This window comes from Equus asinus, chromosome 13 (genome assembly GCF_041296235.1).
Source record: "Equus asinus isolate D_3611 breed Donkey chromosome 13, EquAss-T2T_v2, whole genome shotgun sequence".
Taxonomy (NCBI): Eukaryota; Metazoa; Chordata; class Mammalia; order Perissodactyla; family Equidae; genus Equus; species Equus asinus.
In genome coordinates, this window is record NC_091802.1 from 42,999,911 (window position 1) to 43,017,620 (window position 17,710).

Sequence of the window (17,710 nt, forward strand, 5' to 3'; positions counted from 1 at the left end):
TGGTCATTTTCTATTAATTTGAGAGCCGGTTCCACCGGTGTGTTCAGTTGGTGAAAACCACCGAGCTCCTGCTTGAGTTTGCCCCATCTTCATTATTTATACTTCAATCAACACCACCAAAAAACAACAAAAACCCCAGCACGTCTTTAGGAAAAATTTTAATTGCAAAAATCTAGATAAGTTCTTGGAAGCTGAACCTTTTTTTCCTTTTTTGGGCTCCTGCTTTTCTTGTGTCCTAAGCCCGGGCTGAATCCGTGTCTTAGTTGAACTGGTTTCTCGTCTTATTTACCAAGGTCCCACACTACCTGGGGCCGCATTCTCGGAGCACCGGATGGTGATTAAATAGTTACCTTGTCTGTCACTCGACTAACCCTGAGTCGAACTCTTGGAGGACAGGGATACCGGTCCTCACTGATTCCGCTCACGGGAGCGCAGTGTGCGTTGCAGAGCAGTAATAGATCCAATCAGCTCGGGAGGCTGGGAGCAAGGCCGGGACAGGAAGGATAGGAGGAGGGAAGCGCCGCTAGCGTTCTGCCCGGCGGTGTCAGCCAGCTTGGTCTTCCAGCGCGGAGCCACGCCCCTCTCCCAAGCACCTCCCCCGACCCCTCCTGGCCCCGCACCGCCTCTCTCGGCTCCTTAGGCCACGCCCACCAGGAGTGGCCCTGCCCCCGAAGGGCCGCGATCCCGCCAACAATGACTCCGCCCCTCCTTTCGCTGAGAAACCCGTCCCTTTTATTTAAAGAATACGTTTACGTCAGCCCGCCTTACGTAGCTTTGCGTCATCAGTGCAAGGCGCGGAGGCGGGACTTCCTGTCTCCGGTTCTAACAGCTTCCGGGAGAAGCCGGAAGAGAGTGGAACCTGGACAGAATCAGGGATAGCCAGCCCCTCCCCCGGCCCCTACGGAAAGGTGAGTCCACGGGCGTCCTGGCGAAGTCAAAACACTTAGTCTGGCCGTTTCAGGTGAGGACCTCCTTCCCTATCCAGGCACAGTACCAGTCCAAGCCCCCTTTAATTTCCCATGACTCCCCGCGTACTCAAGCCCCGCCCCCAGCCCCCCGGCTCCGCCCCGAAGTTTGAGGGGTGTGGATGGTTTGTGACCCCCTCATCCGATTCTACCCCTCACCGGCTGGGCGAACTGGGCCTGGGAACGGCGGCCGGGACCAGGCAGCCTTTCGACTCGGGTGAGCCCACGGACCCCTCTCCAGCGCCGCGGGAATAGCACCGCCCAGACGCGGAGCCTTCGCCTCAGAAAAGGCAGGGTCGGGGACCCTCCGCACCGGGCGGGCAGGGTCGCTCGGAGGCAGAGGAGGGAGCAAAGGCCTCTGAGGCGGGAGCCCTGGCGTCCTGCCCGGCCCCTGCCCACGAAAGTTCCCTGTGTCTGTGCCAGTCGTCTTCGCCTCTGTTCGCCGCAGTTTTCTTTTCTGTAAACCAGGGAGAATGACAGTAAGCTTCTTACCATCAGGGGTTAGTCGTGCGGGTGATAAATAATTACTCCCCTTTATTTATTGAACAATTGCAATGTGCCAGGCACTGTGCTAAGTATCTTGCTTCGATGACTTTCCATCATCTTCAGAACAACCTTATGAGGTAGGTACTATTTTTAACCCCATTTTACTGATGAGAATGCTGAGGCTCTGAGAAAGTTATTCGAGGCTTCAGAGCTAGTAAAAGGCAAGACCGGGATTATACTTGTTTTTTTGTGACTCCAGGGCCCATCTACTAAATAAGGATGTGGGAACTATTCAGATGTTGGTATGTTCCACAAATATTCTTTGAGCAACTACTATGGCATTGTACTGGCTACTGTGGTACAGAGAGTAATCCATGTCATCCCTGCCTCCCCGGAGTGTGGTAGAGAGATGGACAGGTAGATAAGTATAATGAAGTTTTATAGGTGCTGTGAGAATAGTCTGCTAATGATAATCATCAGCCTGGATTTGCCCAGGGACAGCTGTGAAAGCAGCAGATTCTCCAAGGGAGAGAGTAGGTACTCCAAGGAGCAAGCCAAGATCCTTCCAGGCTTTCTAAGAAACTGCCAAGGGAGAACCTGCACAGCACGAGGAGAGAGATTGAGATATGGATTGTGAGCTGTTTTGGAATCTTTTCTAAATCAGTTCCACTCAAGTAGTGGTTTTGAAGTTGTGAGCCTGCGATGACCCAGGAGGGTGGTGTTCTGCTGTCTGTTGCTACTTTGCTCTCTAGGGCTTGCCGGAAGAGTTTCAGAGGAGGCAGACACAATGTCTGCTGCGAAGTGTCTGCTGATGGCCCCTACAGAGTTGTCCGGTCAGGGTGGTCTCACTCTGCTTTTGAGGCTAAATTGATTTTCTTTGGTTCTTGACATCTGGACCTAGATCTGTGACCATGAATGAGACAGGGTTCAAATGAGACAATCTGGCAAGAGTGGCTGCACTGTGCCTCCCAAGGGGGCTCACATACAATATTCCAGGCTTTTTTGTCTCTCTGAGGCCACAGTAGAGGCTTCTCCAAGTGATAGGAATCCTAGAGAAACTCAGGCTCAAAGAAGCAAATGTTTTTCCCCACCTACCAAAAAGGCAACAAACAGTAGCACCAGCAGCAACAAAGCTTTAAGGTTTTCCTGATGATCCGTGCTCATTGAGGGGTTGGAGTATGAGAGAGGAAGGGCGTGGAATCGGAAAGCCAGCATTTCACACTAGAGGCGAAGGGTAAATCCTTAGCTTTAGGTTGGGGGTCCAGAGTTAGGAAGGTTTTTTGCCCCCTTTACAGGACACTGAACTCCATTTTCTTTCATGGCTGGGTCAGTTAGAACCTAAACAAACTAGAAACCAGGTTGCAACCCCACATTCCCTGCTGATGCTATCCCCCTTTGTTCTTGCAGCGTGGACCCAGTCAGCAGCCAGGCCATGGAGCTCTCTGATGTCACCTTCATTGAGAGTGTGGGTAATGAGGTGACTGTGGTGGCAGGTGTGGTGGTGCTGATTCTAGCCTTGGTCCTAGCTTGGCTCTCTACCTACGTAGCAGACAGCGGTAGCAACCAGCTCCTGGGCACTATTGTGTCAGCTGGCGACACATCCGTCCTCCACCTGGGGCATGTGGACCATCTGGTGGCGGGCCAAGGCACCCCAGAACCAACGGAACTTGCCCATCCATCAGAGGGTAATGATGAGAAGGCTGAAGAGGCTGGCGAAGGTGGGGGAGATTCCACAGGGGAGCCTGGAGCTGGGGGTGGTGTTGAGCCCAGCCTTGAGCATCTGCTTGACATCCAAGGCCTGCCCAAAAGACAAGCGGGCCCAGAGAGCAGCAGTCCAGAGGCCCCCCTGAGATCTGAGGATAACACCTGCCTCCCGCCCAGCCCTGGCCTCATCAATGTGCGGCTCAAATTCCTCAATGACACCGAGGAGCTGGCTGTGGCTAGGCCAGAGGATACTGTGGGTGCCCTGAAGAGGTGAGTGCACAGGAAAATGGGAGGCTGCTCATACCCCATGCCCCTAGCTGTTGGTTGCCTCGGAGGAAGCTTGTATAGACATGGGAACAGTGGGGAAGTGTCAGATCCAGCCCCTACTAGGAGTGGGTGGGATACTTCCTTAGAAACCCACCCTTCAGTTTTCCCCCTTGCCCTGCTTTGTTGGTCCAGGCCTGTTTGGCTTCTCCTTTCTCATCCTCTGTCTCTTTCCTTCATCCAGTAAGTACTTCCCTGGACAGGAGAGCCAGATGAAACTGATCTACCAGGGCCGCCTGCTGCAGGACCCAGCGCGCACACTGCGTTCCCTGAACATCACTGACCACTGTGTGATTCACTGCCACCACTCACCCCCAGGGTCAGCTGTTCCAGGCCCCTCAGCCTCCCTGGCTCCCTCCTCGGCCACTGAGCCACCCAGCCTTGGCGTCAGTGTGGGCAGCCTCATGGTGCCTGTGTTTGTGGTGCTGTTGGGTGTGGTCTGGTACTTCCGTATCAACTACCGCCAGTTCTTCACAGCACCTGCCACTGTCTCCCTGGTGGGAGTCACCGTCTTCTTCAGCTTCCTAGTATTTGGGATGTATGGACGATAAGGACATAGGGAGAAAATGAAAGGCATGGTCTTCCTCCTTTATGGCCTCCCCCTTTCCTGGCCAGAGCTGGGCCCAAGGGCCTGGGAGGGAGGGGTGGAAAGGATAAGGTAGGTCCTCCTCCATAGGCTACTGGAGGCAGAACAGGGCCTTCCCTTCACGTTCACGAGGGTACAGACATCCCCTCTGTGCAAGCACAACTCAGGTAGAAATGAGGATGTCCTCTTCCTTCACTTTTAGGGTCCTGAAGTTCAGAGCCAAGCTGGTGGCCCAGCTCACTGGGGAGTCTGGGCTCTGAGGATTCCCTCCCAGCTGTGGCCTAGCTCTTCTCATTGTCCTGCATGTCTGTTCCTCAGTACCCAGGGCTGCCTGCCAGGGCAGCTCAGCATGGCCCCAGCATCCTTCTGTAGGGAGCCTGGAGGATCTTTAAATTCCCTAGAGAAATATCCACCTTATGAAACTAAAATCACACAGGCAGGCAGGAAGATCGCGTCAGCTTTCCCTACGGCACCCAGCTGCCTCTGCCTTCTCCCTCCACCCCTGTAGCAGGAATAGGGTGTTCTCCATGTTCTGGACAGTTTCCAGTGTTCTCCCTTTTTTCAAAGCACTTTGCTTGTATTTTTTTTTTTTTTTAAATGGTCCTTTATAGAGCTCAGTCAGGAAGGGGATTGGGGCACAAAGCCAAGACCCCAGCATTGGGAGAGGCCAGGCCACAGCTGCTGCTACCCTAGGCCTGAGGCTGTAAGCAAGAGACAGCTCTGGCCCTCAGCCAGTGTCCTACCCTACCCACTCCAAGGACAAGCTCTGGATATGGAGCACTGGGCCCCAGGCCCTTGCCTCTGGGGCTCTTGGATGGTCAGTGTCTGTGACTGAATAAAGTTCCATTTTGTGGCTGTGGAGCCTCTTGCTGTGACATTATAAGAATGGCTTTGCTCTGCCTCTAGTAACATGATAATGAGGGTGGGTAGGCTGGGCTACCAACGGGAGATGCAGTTTATTTACACCAGCAGCCATGGGGGCAGGGGAAATACACAGCGTTTACAAAGTTAGCTACCTGTACAGGATGGATTACATATGCAAAAATAAAAATCTCAAGACCACAGGACAGCGTGAGCCCCACCCCCCTCCCCCAATGACCCCAGCATGCGGTAATGCCAGGCAGGTGGCCCCTGGGCATGCGGGGGGGAGTGATGCATGGAAGGAAAAGCCACCGGCCATGGAAATTAGTACAGAACCCCCCCACACACTCAGACACATGATAGAATACAGGGTGGACGACACCTAGCCGGGGTGGGGAGGATGGGAATTGAAACCCACACAGCCTGCTGTTAGAGGGAAGGGAGTGGGTGGGGAGCTCCTAGCCCCTGTTCAACTACATGGTAGGGGGGCACACTCTCCCCAGAGGAAAGGGGTTTGCTCCCTCAGGGTCCCTGCTGGACCAAGCCCATCTCTTACCCAGCCTGGGCAGGGGGCTCTGCCCTGAGGGCGGGCCAAGGAACAATGGGGAAGTGGATGTGGACAAACCAGTTCCCAAACTACTTCCCACTTCTCCCTCCTGCGACCAGAAGGGGGAAAGGGAGAGGCCAGAGGGGAAAGGGTGTATTAGGGCCTGAGCTGCAGCTGCCTCTCAGAAGGGAGAGTGGCCCACGGCCTTCCTCCCTTCACCTTCAACCTACTCTCAAGACTTCATTTGGGAGCAGGCTGGAGGCTGGCTGAGATCCTCCTTTCCCTCTGGCTTCCCCTTAGAGGGAGAAGGCTGTGGAGGGTCAAGAACAGAGGAGCCCAGGCCCCAGGATTTATTCTAACTCCTGCCAAAATTTGTTTGGCTTTTTAAAAAATAATCACAATTCTTGGGTTAAAAACCAATTTGTAACCAGGCGTCAGCCACAATCAGAACCACCCCAGGGGGAGACTGGGGTCCCAGACAGGGTACTGAAGCCCTATCTCTGTTGTTCCCTTAACCCTCTAGGGTCCCTAACCCAAATCAGTCCGTCCAGTCCTGGGTACTAGCTACCCAAATGTGGGATGGCTCCTCCTGAGAGGAGGGCAGGGGACACGTCCAGCAAGTGCCAGAGAACATGGCTCAGGGTCAACTCCATCCCTGTGTCAGTCAGCTCTGCTCCCAGCCCAGACTGCAGTCCTCCAGCTCGGCTCCTGGGAGTGATGGTGCCCACGTGGGGGTGGGACCGTACATCTCTTCAGGATGTAGACCAGACAGGTGGGCACACTGGCATGACAGTCCCACAGAGAGGCAATGCCTAGGCATGACACCCTTTCCCCCTCCACTGACAACCCAGAGCACAGAGACTACCCTCTCTTCCCACCCCACTTCTAGCAAAAGGGGAGAGGTAAAAGATCAGGATTTTCCTCAGAGCCCCAAACCACAAGTACAGAATAAATAACTTAAAAGCGGCTAAGGAAGGGGAAACGGGAGGCTTCGGAGGCAGGAGCATTGAGAGAGGAACTGAAGCTGGTCAAGGTGAAAGAAGGGATGGCAAGCAGCAGCTGGGAACTTGGGCTGCCCCGGTAGGGCAGTGGGGCAGGGTAGGCAGGAGGAACATGGGGCCACCCCAGGAGGGTGAGGCTGGGCCCCTTCCTGGGGCAGGGAATGAGGTAAGAAAACATTTCAAATAAAGCAGCACCGTTCCCTCCCACCTTGGGCCCCACTCCTCACCAGCCCTGGGTCAGGGAGGAAAGGTAGGGGGGAGTCATTTTGATACACAGCTCCCTCTTCCTACCCTCCCCCTGCCCATTCCTTGAAGCTGTAGAGGCTGGAGGCCCTTTCCTGGCACCCAACAACAAAAGGACAGCTCCTGCTGCCAAGGAGGCCCACGGGGACTGAGGGAAAAGGGCTGCCCCTGTGAGGGGCAGGGAAGGCGGCGGCAGTTCTGGACGCCTACCTCAGCAGACAGCTCGCTGTGCCTGCCTACCCCTGGGATCGGGGGCATCTGATAGGATTCTGCACACAGACAGGACACGCCCAGCCCTGTCCCTCAGCTCCAAGCACCGGACCCGTTCACATTGCTGAGGGCAGCTGGGGGAGGCGCCCCCTCCAGGCTCAGCTTCCAACCCACAGCCTCCCGGGTAGCCACAATGCTCCTCGGCAGGGCTTAGTCCAGTTCCTGGGGTGGGGGGCAGGCAGTGCCCTGGCACAGTGCCCAGGTCAGGCCCCTGGCCTAGCTGGACATCCAGTAACTCACAGAATAAATAGGAAAACCGCCTCCCCACCAAATTTATGTCCAAGGCATAATATGTCCAGGTCTGAGTCCTGCATGCCGAGAGGTCGTGCTCCATCGCAGAGGACCCTGACACCCCCCAGGGGTGCATAATTGGATCCTCTGCCTGCTTGGCCCACCAAGCTTCCCAAGCCCAAACCCCCAGCAGCCGTCCATTTGCCAGGCTATGCCGCCTGGGTGGGGGTTGGGAGAGACGGCTCTGCTCAGCCAAAGGCTATCCCTTGCACCCAAGTCAATTGATGTCATCGTAGATGCTGGGCGTCGGGGGTGCCGGTGGCTTTGGCTTCTTCTTCTTGTTGGAGCCCAGGCCGGAGGCAGTCCCTACCAGGCTCAGATGGGATTTCTTTTTCTTGGTTTTCCGTGACTCAGAGCTGTTGGTACCTGAAGAGAAAGAGGCACAAGGGATGAGAGTAGGGTTGTGGCAGGAGAGCACAAAGTGCTTCCACTTCTTCACTTCAGGCGCAGAGCCCCTGGGGCCCAGCTGGATCACTTACCTAGACCCCATCCCTGATTCTCACTCGTCTTGGAGGAGCCTGAATCAGAGGGTGAGAGATCAGAGGAGCCGTCCCACTGAAGCCGGCTGATCAGGGCCTGGCTGTCAGTCATGTCAAAGCTGTCATTATCCAGGGAACTCTCGACCTCTGGAAGGACACTGCAAAGGGGAGGGGCCAAAGAAGGGCTGTAGGGATACCAATCATCATCCTAACCTTCCACAACCCACCACCTTCCTTGGAGGGTCACTTACGCGGAGGGTCCAAGGAAGTAAATCCGCACGGTTCGCCGCTGCTCATCTGTGTGCTGGGGGCAGCGCAGGGACCTGGTGGGGAAATAATTATCAGGCCCTGACAAGGCAGGAAGGGTCTGAGGAACTCAGGTGAACCTCTCCCCTCAGCAGAGGTAGGAGGGATGGACAAAGGGAAGGGATGAATGGAGAGCCCCCAGATTGTGGCCGAAGGCCTGACCATCAGAGGAGGGGAGGGGAAGGGTGGGAGTCCCATTGCTCAAGACTAGGGGTACTCCCGACCTATGCCCAGGGTGAGTGTGCAGGAGGGCCCCCTGGCCCCCTTTCTAGGTTCTGAGCTCACCTTGTGCACATCTTCTTGGTGTGTTCAGAAATCACCCCACATTGCTGGAAGAGGAATATAAGCTGAAAGGAGGGATGGAGGGGAACCTACTCTAGACGCTAGATATTCTCTTCTGTACAAATGCTAGATTGCACCAACAGAAATGGTCCCAAGGCATCCAGAGCATAAGGTCCCGGACCACCACTGGCCAGGAAACCTAATTCCAAACAGAGAACTATATGGCCCTGACTGCTACGTCACCAGCCTCCTCCAGGGCCTTGACCACTGCCTGGGGCTCCAGCCCACTCCCAAGGGCCTCCCCTACCCTGTCCCTCACCGTGGTGAGCAGGCTACGCAGCTCCTCTGGCCCCAGGGTCTCATAGCTGATCCCAGTTGAATTGTTATACTGGGGGAGAAGCAGAGGAACAGGTTAGAGAAGGGGCAGCCAAAGAAGGGGTGGAGAGGTGGAGGTCGGGAGTGGAGAATCAGCCCCTCTCATCCCTTTCTAAGTGAGAAGACCTTAGGTCTGCCCAGCACTGTTCCAACGATTCCTTCCATCCCACCTTCTATCATGTGGGTGAGGGGTCGGAACCCAGAAAGAACATAAATATGCAAGCCCTAAATACCCCATCTAGTGCTTCTGCCTGTCAGCATTGTGTTCCCCAGTTGTCCAAATCCCACTCAACTCTCACAAGGAAAATGAGAGGCAACCTAAGAGGGGCAGCCCCTACTCACCTTAAAAGGATCCGAATTGCTAAGTTCCCCTGAAGAAGAAAAAAGAAGGGGAAGGGTGTTTGATGCAGAGGTACAGACAGAGAACCCTGAAAATAACCAGAGAGGAAGTGGGGGTGACAGAAGGATCACAGGCCCTCCCTCGATACCCCTGTCCCCAAGCCCCCACCTCCACCCTCCAGCAACATGTCCCAGAAGACACAGCTAGAATCACTCCCGTTGTTCCAGCCCCACTTACCATTTTTGTGTTTTAAAGACTTGGATCTTCGAGGGGAATTGGGGTTCTGGAATGGGAGATACCATAGCTTTGGGGAAAGGGTAACGATAAGGGGGAGCCGAGAACCCAGGGAAGGAAAAAAGATTTGACAAAGAAACATCCTCAAATTCCTACCCTTCCTCCCCAGTAAGAGGCTCGTTTACCCATATTCCCACCTCCCCCATCCCCCAAGGCCTCTGCTGCCCTCCTGCCCACCACAGACACCCTCATCCCAGAACCCAGAGAGGCACCCAATGACCTCAGACTTGAGTCAAGACACCCGAGGACTCCCTGCCCAAAGGGGAGGGTATCTGTCCTTCGCCCAATTTCCCTCATGCTTGCCCCGGCTCTCACCTTATCTGATTTTCTCTTCTTGGCTGTGTAAGACAAAAGGATAAAGGGCAGGGTCACTTTAAGTTCCCAACCTAAGGGCACCTAAAGAAAAGTAGAAAGCTCCATTCTCGCCCCACAGCCCATTCAAGATAACTTGTGACCATAACATACCAATTCCTGCTTGCCCACCTCACCCCAATGCCCCCCAAGTTTCCCCAGACCCGCAAACACCTTTCTTCTCTGAGCCATAGGACCAGTCATTGTCATTGATGTCATCGTTATCCTCTTGGTCACTCTCAGACTTGTTCATGTTGTTGCTATTGGCAATCCTGCCAAGAGTAGGGAAGAGAAAGGATCAAGGCTGCCACCTCTCTCTGCCCCCAACTTCAGAGGTATAATGGAGCATCTGGGGCCAGGCACAACCCACCCTCTGGTCCCTACAAATGTCCCTGGGGGCCTGCACAGGTACAGCCTGCAAAAGCCGAGCAGCTGTGGTTGTAGCAGGGGGAGAAGCCCTCACCGGCGGTTGGCGATCCGGCTGCTGTTCCGACCCATTCCCAGGCACTTCTCCAGATGGGGAGCAAAGCGGGAGGCGGCAATGCTGCGGCTGCAATTGGGGCAAACACACTCCTTGCTCTTCCACTGGTTGAAAACCTGTCCAAAGATGTCCAACCCCGGCTGGTCCACGATCTCTGGGGACAGGAGAGGCGTGGCGATCAGGGCGGGCAGGGGACCCTCACCTCTTGTTCCCACCCATGGTCCCATGGCCTCTTCCCACCCCTTGCCTAAGCTCACAGGAGCTCCAGGCTCTACATCTGAGGCGGTTGCTAGAGAAGGAACCTCCCAGCACTCCCGGGACAGGGCTAGACGGCTCTCCTTCAACTCTGAAGCTCACCAAAATCCTTCATGCTATCAGGGTCCGTGTCGTCCAGGAAGAAGTAGCCACACTTGACAGCCCGGTGTACCTCAAAGCAGAATCCCAAACAAGAATCCTCGACCAGGTCCGCGTATATCTCCTGAGCGATGGCCTGGGCCCAGGGGAGAACATCCACCGTCATGACAGTCACAGACCCCTGAACTGAGAACAACTCTCACCAACCAGATCTCCTGCCAATTCACCCTGGCCAAAAATAATGCTTTCTTTGCCATTTTCCCCATGTTGACTTCGAGTTCTTTCTTCTTCCAGATCCTTGGGCCTTTTCAGCTGGCTATTCCCTTTAAGGAACAAGGCTGACTATCCCAATTCCTCTTTGGTGTGGATGCCAGATATAGCGACCGTAGAGACATCGAGAGAAAGAGCTAGAGGCACACGTGGGGGAGCCCTCACCTCTAGTTTGCTGGTATCCAGGCCAGACAAAGACATTTCCTCCATTTTCATTTGTAAACTCTTGTGGAGACGGCGCTCTGACTGCTCATAGCACAGCGGGCGGCAACACGGCTGCACACACGGGAGTGGGGGTGTTGGTGTGAGTCCAAGACACCTCTGAAGACTGCCACCTCCCCTCCGCACCTTGCTGCCCAGAGCTTAATCGTGGCATCAGCATGTACCCCTCCCTAAGGCCTAGGCTCACTAAGTCTACATGGTCCTTCAGGGCCTGAAACCCAAAGGCAGCCTTGTCCTTCCCAGGCCTGAACTCAGGCCCTGGACTCTCCTGCCAATCAGAGTCTGGGTCTATAGGAGGCAGCAGCTCACCCCAGGTCCCCAAAACTCAAACCCCTATTCGATACCCATGGTGCAATGCAGCAGGGGGAGGAGAAGGAACTCTAAGGCCTCAGAGCAAACCCACAGGGTGTGGCAAAGAACTGCACAGACTCCCAAATACAGGCCCCCCTTCCCCAGGCTCTCCTCGGAGTCACCTCTGCTTTCTGCCAGGATGTCCACTTGGGGGGGTACTGCTACCAGAAGTAGAAATGGCCCTAGGACCCGACAACCTTCACCCCACTCTGTCTTCCCTTGAAATAAGCCTGCCACTCCAGGAGGGGAGGAGAGCCCACAGAAACCTAGAGCTCAAGGAGCATTTCTAGCCACCACGAGCAAGACGGGGTAGAGCTCGGTGGGATGGCATGCCATGCCAGGAGCGGGCACTCCCCTTACCTGTTCTTCTCTTAGATAACCACCCTCCCTCCCTCAGGATCAGCCCGGAAGTCTCTCCAAGAGCCCCAAAGTCCAGGAATCCTCACCAAAGGATTCAGAAACTGCCCACAGTCCGGGGCCCCTCTGAACGCGGGGTACGAGTTTAAGGAGGTGCCGGCCTCGAGTGGGGTGGGGACTGACAAATGAGCCAGGGGCACTAGGGAGGGTAGGAGGCCGGGCCTCGGCTCTTCCCCCGTCCCTGCGGCACTGCTGCTGCATCATACCGACTGGGGGGAGGAGAGCCGAGCCGCCGGAGGCCGGCGCCGGCCCGGGACAGACCGACCCCTAGAGAGTGGGCAGAGTGGGACGCGTCCCGGCCCCTCTCCTTCCACGCCCGCCGACAGCCCCGGCCGGCCGGGGAGAGGAGTCCGGGAGGGTGTCTCTATTGTCCCGGGGGCTGGGGCCTGGCTCCCTAACAAAGGCCCCGCGCCCCCTCCCCGGCCGGCCCTGCCCCGCCCAGGGGGGACCCAGACAGGGGGAGAGCAGGGGGCCCCGGCCGGGCCGGGAAGCCGGGGGAAGCCGGGCGTTTCCGCGTCGGCCCTGGGGGAGGGGAAGGGGCGCTGACCCAGACCTGGGGGGAGGGGGCCCAAGCCCCGCCTCGGGCCCCGCCCCCCGCCCCCCGCAGGCCCCTCCCCCGTCCCCGTCTCCGTCCCGTACTCACCCCGCCCGGGGGGCCGCGCCGGGGCCCGGCGGCCTCTCAGGGCCGCGTCCTCCGGCGGCGGCGGCGGCGGCGGCTGCTCCGGAGCCCCATGTCCGTCGGTCCGTCCTCGCCTCTCCCCGGGGCCCAGGACCCGGGGCCGGGGGGTCGGGCCGCCCCCCCGCCTCGCCGCCTCACCGGGCGGCCATGGCCCCTTCCCCTCCCTTCTCGTCCCGTCGCCGCCTCCTCCTCCTCACCTCACCCCGCCCGCGCGCAGTCCGCGCGCCGTCCGCGCGCCCCTCCCCCCGCCCCCCACTCCAGCCCGCCTCTCCCGGGCGGGGGGTGCGGCGCGAGCCCGGAGCGCGCGCGCGTGCCGCGACCGGAGGATGGATGGATGGAGCGAGCGAGAACGCGAGCGTGCGCGCGCGCGCCCCTCTCCCCCTCCCTCCGCGCGGGCGCGAGGCCAAGCGCGAGCGCGCTCCAACCTCCTCCTCTTCCTCCTCCCGCCCCTCCTCAACACCCCGCCCCCGCCCTCCCTTCCTCTTCCTTCTTTCGCTTTCGCGCGCCCAGCGACTGCTCGCGCCTGCTAGAAGGGCCCGAGCGCGTGCATCTGCCCCGCGGCCGCAGCTCGGCAGCATTTGCTCCAGGGGGCGGGGACCGGGTGGGGAGGAGGGGCGCCACGCCGCCGTCCAAAGTACCGGCGGACGGGGACGGGGGCGGGGAGATGGGCGGGGCCTTCGGGAGGCACCTCGGCCAATCGCCGGCCCTCCTCCGTCCGTCCGGCCCAATAGGGTGGCGGTGGGTGGAGCGGCGTTCAAGGTGAGGTGCGCGGTGCGCTGGGGGCGGAGACGTTGTGCCGTCCCGGCCGGCTCCGGGGCGGGGGCTGCGGGTGGCGTCGAAAGAGAGCGCCGGCTCCCAGCGGAGCCTGGGACGCCTTCCGGCCCAGGCTCCCCCGCCCTTCCCTCGGGGCTCCCGGCTCTTTCCCCACCAGCGCCCCTACCCCGGCGTTCACCCCGAAGCGTGCAGGCACTTCTGTGAAGAGGCCAGAGTTGAAGTGCGGCGCGGTTAGCACCTAAGGGCAGAACACCCGGGGAGCCGAAGGGGCTTGTCCGAGCCTCCGTTCCCACTGTTTCTGGGCGGGTCTCAGCCCACTCCGGGCCTGCGAACCAACAAACTCCCGAGATGAGGGTCCTCCGCTAAGGGCAGAGGCCGAGCTGTGCCCTTCCGAGCGCAGCGCCCTCCCCGCCCTCATCCTAATTTAGATCCCACACCTGCTCGCCTTTCCTGCTTCCGGAACCCACGCTGGACCCCCCACCTCTCAGACAGCTTGCCTGGCATTGGCCAGACCCTTCCCCCGACCCAGTGCTACTCCCCTGGGTGTGCTCATATCCGTGCACTCTCACAGTCCCCCTTTACCTCCTCAGGAAAGGGCCTTTCCCAGCTGCGGTGGATACCTAGACTGGCGCTCCCATCTCGGTTACTCTCTGTGTCTGGAGTTCTGGAATGGGTGTATAACAGCCCTTTCCCCTCAGAAGATAAGATTAAACGAGGGAAGTCTTAAATCATATACTTTGGGACCATCATTGGCTCTTTCGTCTTCGGCAAACATTTATTAAGGCGATAGTCCTAAGTGGTAAAGACCAGGAGTCAGATCTGAATTTAAATCTGTGGACTTGACAAATGAACTTGGGCGAATGAGCTCTCTGCTGCCTCAGTTTCCTCTGTTGTCACCGGGTATAATAGTGGCTGTCTCATTAGGTGGTTGTGAGGATTGGCAAGTCAGTGCATGAGAAACTGGCAGCTCAGTGTAAGTGCTGGGTAAATCTTAGCTGTTATTCCTACTGCTTTGTAAGAATTCTTACAGTGCGTCTCTGCTGGGATGCAGAAATGAAATAAGACAGTTGTGCTTTCTTGGGAAATTCACAATTTGCGGGGAGTGCGACCTGTAGGAAAATAACTGCCAAACAGTATGATGAAAACTAGAGAGACATACATAGAGGACAGAGGTGGCTAAGAGGAGGGATAAAATGATCTAAGAGAGTTGGTCAGGAAAGGCTTCTTGTAGTGGGAGATGAACCAGGTCAAGGTAGACCAAGAAGGCACTAGACATCCCAAACAGCAAGCTTCGGAAGTATGGCTCAGTCTGGGGACTGGCTGGAACATGGGAATGGGTGGGGAGGCAGCAGGAGGGGAGCAGGTCAGACCATACAGGACCAAGGATGTGCTGAGGAATGTGTGGGCTTTAACCTTATAGGCCATGAGGAGTCCTCATAGGGAATCCTCTGACCAGACTTACATTTTAAGTAGATCACTCTGGAGCATGGAGTCTGGATAATACCTTAGAAGCAGTGGATTGTTATTATCGATGCAGGTGTATGGGGTAAAGGAGAGAGAGGCTCTGAAAATACTTTTAACCAAGACAGGGAACTCTGAGGAGGAGATGTGAGGATCCAGGAGAACGATGAGTTCGGTTCCGACCATGTTGGAGTTACCGTGGGATCAGCTGGTAGAGACTCTCAGAAGGCGACTGAACCTGCACAAGAGCAAGGCCAGGCCTTCAGGAACCGCCACAGTGTGAATCAGGAATTCTCCACTTTAATGATGCTGATTCATTTTTTAGTCTCTAAATATGCCCGGTACATTCTGCCCTAAGGAATTTACACACGCCCAGGAAGCCTTGCTGTCTCCTCCCTGTTTACCTAAACCCTTCCTCATTTTCCCCACCGTGGCCCTCCTCACACCAAACTCCTTTACAACTGGATCAAACTATTCATTCAGCACTTGGCCTGGGCTGCTCTGTGGTGGTGACCTCTTTGGGCACATGCCCATTCTCCACAGTTAGCACTAGTCAATAAACTCTAAGGACTGCATTGGTCCAGGCTCAGGGTGAGGCCCTGGGGTTGCAGCAACGAGCTAGAGACACACAGAGCTTGCCCTAGTGGAGCTCACAGCCCAGCAAAGCCTGATGTGGAAGAAATAAGCCTTGAGTCTGAAGGCATCCAGGCTGCCTAACAAATGGCATGGAGACCTTTTTGGCAAGGGTCAAGAAGTCTCCCCGCCCCCCACCCCGAGGATGTGGCCATTTAAGTGGAGCCCTGAATTAACTAGGCAGAGAGGTGAAGAGGAACGTTCTAGGCAGAGAAAATGGTTATGTACAGTGTACAGGCCTGGGGAGAGGGTGTAGTGTGCTTGAGACATGGATGGCTGGTGTAGCTAGAGTTGGGGCAGAGAGGCCAGCAGGGGCAACAGATCCCCCAGGGCCTTGTGGACCCTACTTATTCACTCATTCAACAAATGTTTGAGTGTCAAATATATACCAGGCAATTTTAGATGCTGGGATGACTAATGAACAAGCCGGTAAAGTGTCTTCTACTTGGGGAGATAGACAATATACAAATACATAAACAAGGAGATGTAGGAGGAGGCCTCTCTAGAGAGGGTGGTCCGGGAAAGCCTGTCTATGAGGTGACATTTGAGCTGAGGCCCAAAGGATGAGAACACCAGTTATGTGTAGAGTTGGGGAGAATAGCATTTTGGGCAGAGAGGACATGTGCAAAGGTTCTGTGGTAGGCATGTTTGAGGAACAAAAGAGCAATCACTTGGCTGGATTGCTGTGAGTGATTAGGAAGAGTGGGAGAAGGGAAGCACAGACCGGGCCTTGTAGGGTCATGGTAAGACATGGTACATCGCAAGTACAGAAGTAATCAGATTTGTTTTTAAGACAACTTTGGTTGCTGTGTGCAGAATGGACTGTAGGGGGCAAGAGAGCAAGCAGGAAGACCAGTTTTAGGAAGTCTTTGCAGGTAAGCAATGGTGGTGGCCTTGAATAGGCCAGCAGCGGAGGACAGACAGATTTGAGATACAGGAAGTGGAATGGACAGGTCTAGGCAATCAAATAAATGTGGAGGTGAAAGAGGGAGAGAGGAGTCAAGGCTGACACCCTGGTGTCTAGATTAAATGAGCAGATAGTTGGTGATCGTTTTGGGTCTTGAGGTCTGAGGCACCTGCGGGATATCCCAGAGGATACACAGGCAGCTACACAAGCCTGCAGCTTTTGGAATGTTGCTTAGGGGTGATAATTGGAGGTTCACGGAGCAACAGGAACACCTAGGATAGAATGAGGAGGAGCAGCTGATGCCAGCAGAGTAGACCAAGAAGGCAGGAGAGAAGCAAGTGTCTGCTGGACATAATGAACATGTTGGTGATCTTAGATCACCTCAGGGGAGTGGTGAGTGGGAGCTGAGGAAATGGGACACCGTGACCAGCCATGAGCTTTTCAGAAGTTTGGCCAAGAACAGGAGAGGGCGTGGGGTTGAGGGAGAGCTCTTGAACTGGGCCTGGGTCTTCAGCCCTTTGTGGTTCTGGGAACCCAGCCAAGGCCTGTGCGGAGAGCGAGTCATCTCAGTCCAGCCCACCTCCCATCAGAAGTCTGGGTGGAGTCAGGATGGTCATTCCTACCCCCAGGTGAGGCTGAGGGCTTAAGGTGGGAGGGTTACCCTAACTCCCAATGGTTAGCCCTCCGTGACCAGACTGAAACCCTGACCCCAGGAGTTCATTATCCCTAATTTCCCAAGGCAACGCATTCTGCAAGAAAACACATTTGTTCTCCAAATCCTCAGAGTGCTTAGTCGTCTGACAACACCAGGTGAACAAACAGAATTGAGAAAGTTCAAGAACAGTAGCACAGAACAATGTGAAGGTAGGTTGCCTATGGAATCCTCAGGGAAGAGGAAGATGGTTCGAGAAAGAAGGGGCAAACAAGCTGCTTTCAAGGGTCTTTCCCCATTGAACCGGTTGGGTCACTCCCCCAACCCCCTTCATGGATTCCAGTGATAAGACAGCAGCCAAACTTTTGTTTTTCACTTTATTGTACAAAAAAAGAGAAAACAAAACTTCCACAATTGGCCTTAAGCTTAGGCAGACACCTCTAAGCCACTCCCTCCCACCTCCCATGATACAAATTCAAGTTGTGGTTGTTGTTGAAACCTACAAAAACACTCCTTAAATATTAGAAAAAAAAAGGGGGAGCGGGGGTCCTCCCACCCCAGCCATCCCATCCCAGTGCCAAAATGCACTCAGAGTGACCTCTTACAGCACCAACACCCCCACCCCCACAGCCCTGTTCGTACTGTAAGAATTTTTCAATTTTTAAAACAGGAAAAAAAAGCGCCCCAAAGTTGTTTTTAAATGAAAACACAACAGCGCAGGGGCATTCAAACAGGGAAATGGGGTTCTTTGCAGGGGCTCTTGGGAAGAAATAGAACCTATGAACCCCTGGACCTAATTCCAGG

The 17,710-nt window shown here is 55.9% G+C and overlaps 2 protein-coding genes across 10 annotated transcripts; one reads left to right on the plus strand and one right to left on the minus strand.

Moving 5' to 3' along the window:
* The first annotated feature begins 791 nt into the window (after nucleotides 1–791).
* On the plus strand, nucleotides 792–4,926 carry TMUB2 (transmembrane and ubiquitin like domain containing 2). Of its 4 annotated transcripts, none has more exons than XM_014849356.3 (3): nucleotides 792–908; nucleotides 2,859–3,425; nucleotides 3,664–4,926. In XM_014849356.3, the coding sequence occupies exons 2-3, from the start codon at nucleotides 2,884–2,886 to the stop codon at nucleotides 4,028–4,030; spliced, it is 909 nt and encodes a 302-aa protein (XP_014704842.1). In that variant the 5' UTR covers nucleotides 792–908; nucleotides 2,859–2,883; the 3' UTR covers nucleotides 4,031–4,926. The 4 variants fall into 4 exon arrangements, with proteins under 4 accessions (XP_014704842.1, XP_044600836.1, XP_014704840.1 ...); XM_044744901.2 differs by having other exon boundaries at nucleotides 839–961; XM_014849354.3 differs by having other exon boundaries at nucleotides 849–1,588.
* Nucleotides 4,927–4,998: 72 nt separating this feature from the next.
* Nucleotides 4,999–12,666, minus strand: ATXN7L3 (ataxin 7 like 3). 6 transcript variants are annotated; one of them, XM_044744896.2, is made up of 13 exons: nucleotides 12,444–12,666; nucleotides 10,976–11,086; nucleotides 10,544–10,676; nucleotides 10,169–10,340; nucleotides 9,880–9,977; nucleotides 9,670–9,692; nucleotides 9,298–9,343; nucleotides 9,063–9,091; nucleotides 8,665–8,733; nucleotides 8,349–8,392; nucleotides 8,009–8,080; nucleotides 7,758–7,915; nucleotides 4,999–7,644 (listed from the first exon to the last, which is right to left on the minus strand). In XM_044744896.2, the coding sequence occupies exons 2-13, from the start codon at nucleotides 11,024–11,026 to the stop codon at nucleotides 7,496–7,498; spliced, it is 1,044 nt and encodes a 347-aa protein (XP_044600831.1). In that variant the 5' UTR covers nucleotides 11,027–11,086; nucleotides 12,444–12,666; the 3' UTR covers nucleotides 4,999–7,495. The 6 variants fall into 6 exon arrangements, with proteins under 6 accessions (XP_044600831.1, XP_070339440.1, XP_044600828.1 ...); XM_070483339.1 differs by lacking the exon at nucleotides 12,444–12,666 and adding an exon at nucleotides 11,830–12,318; XM_044744893.2 differs by having other exon boundaries at nucleotides 5,004–7,644; nucleotides 9,063–9,148.
* Between the last annotated feature and the right edge of the window lie 5,044 nt (nucleotides 12,667–17,710).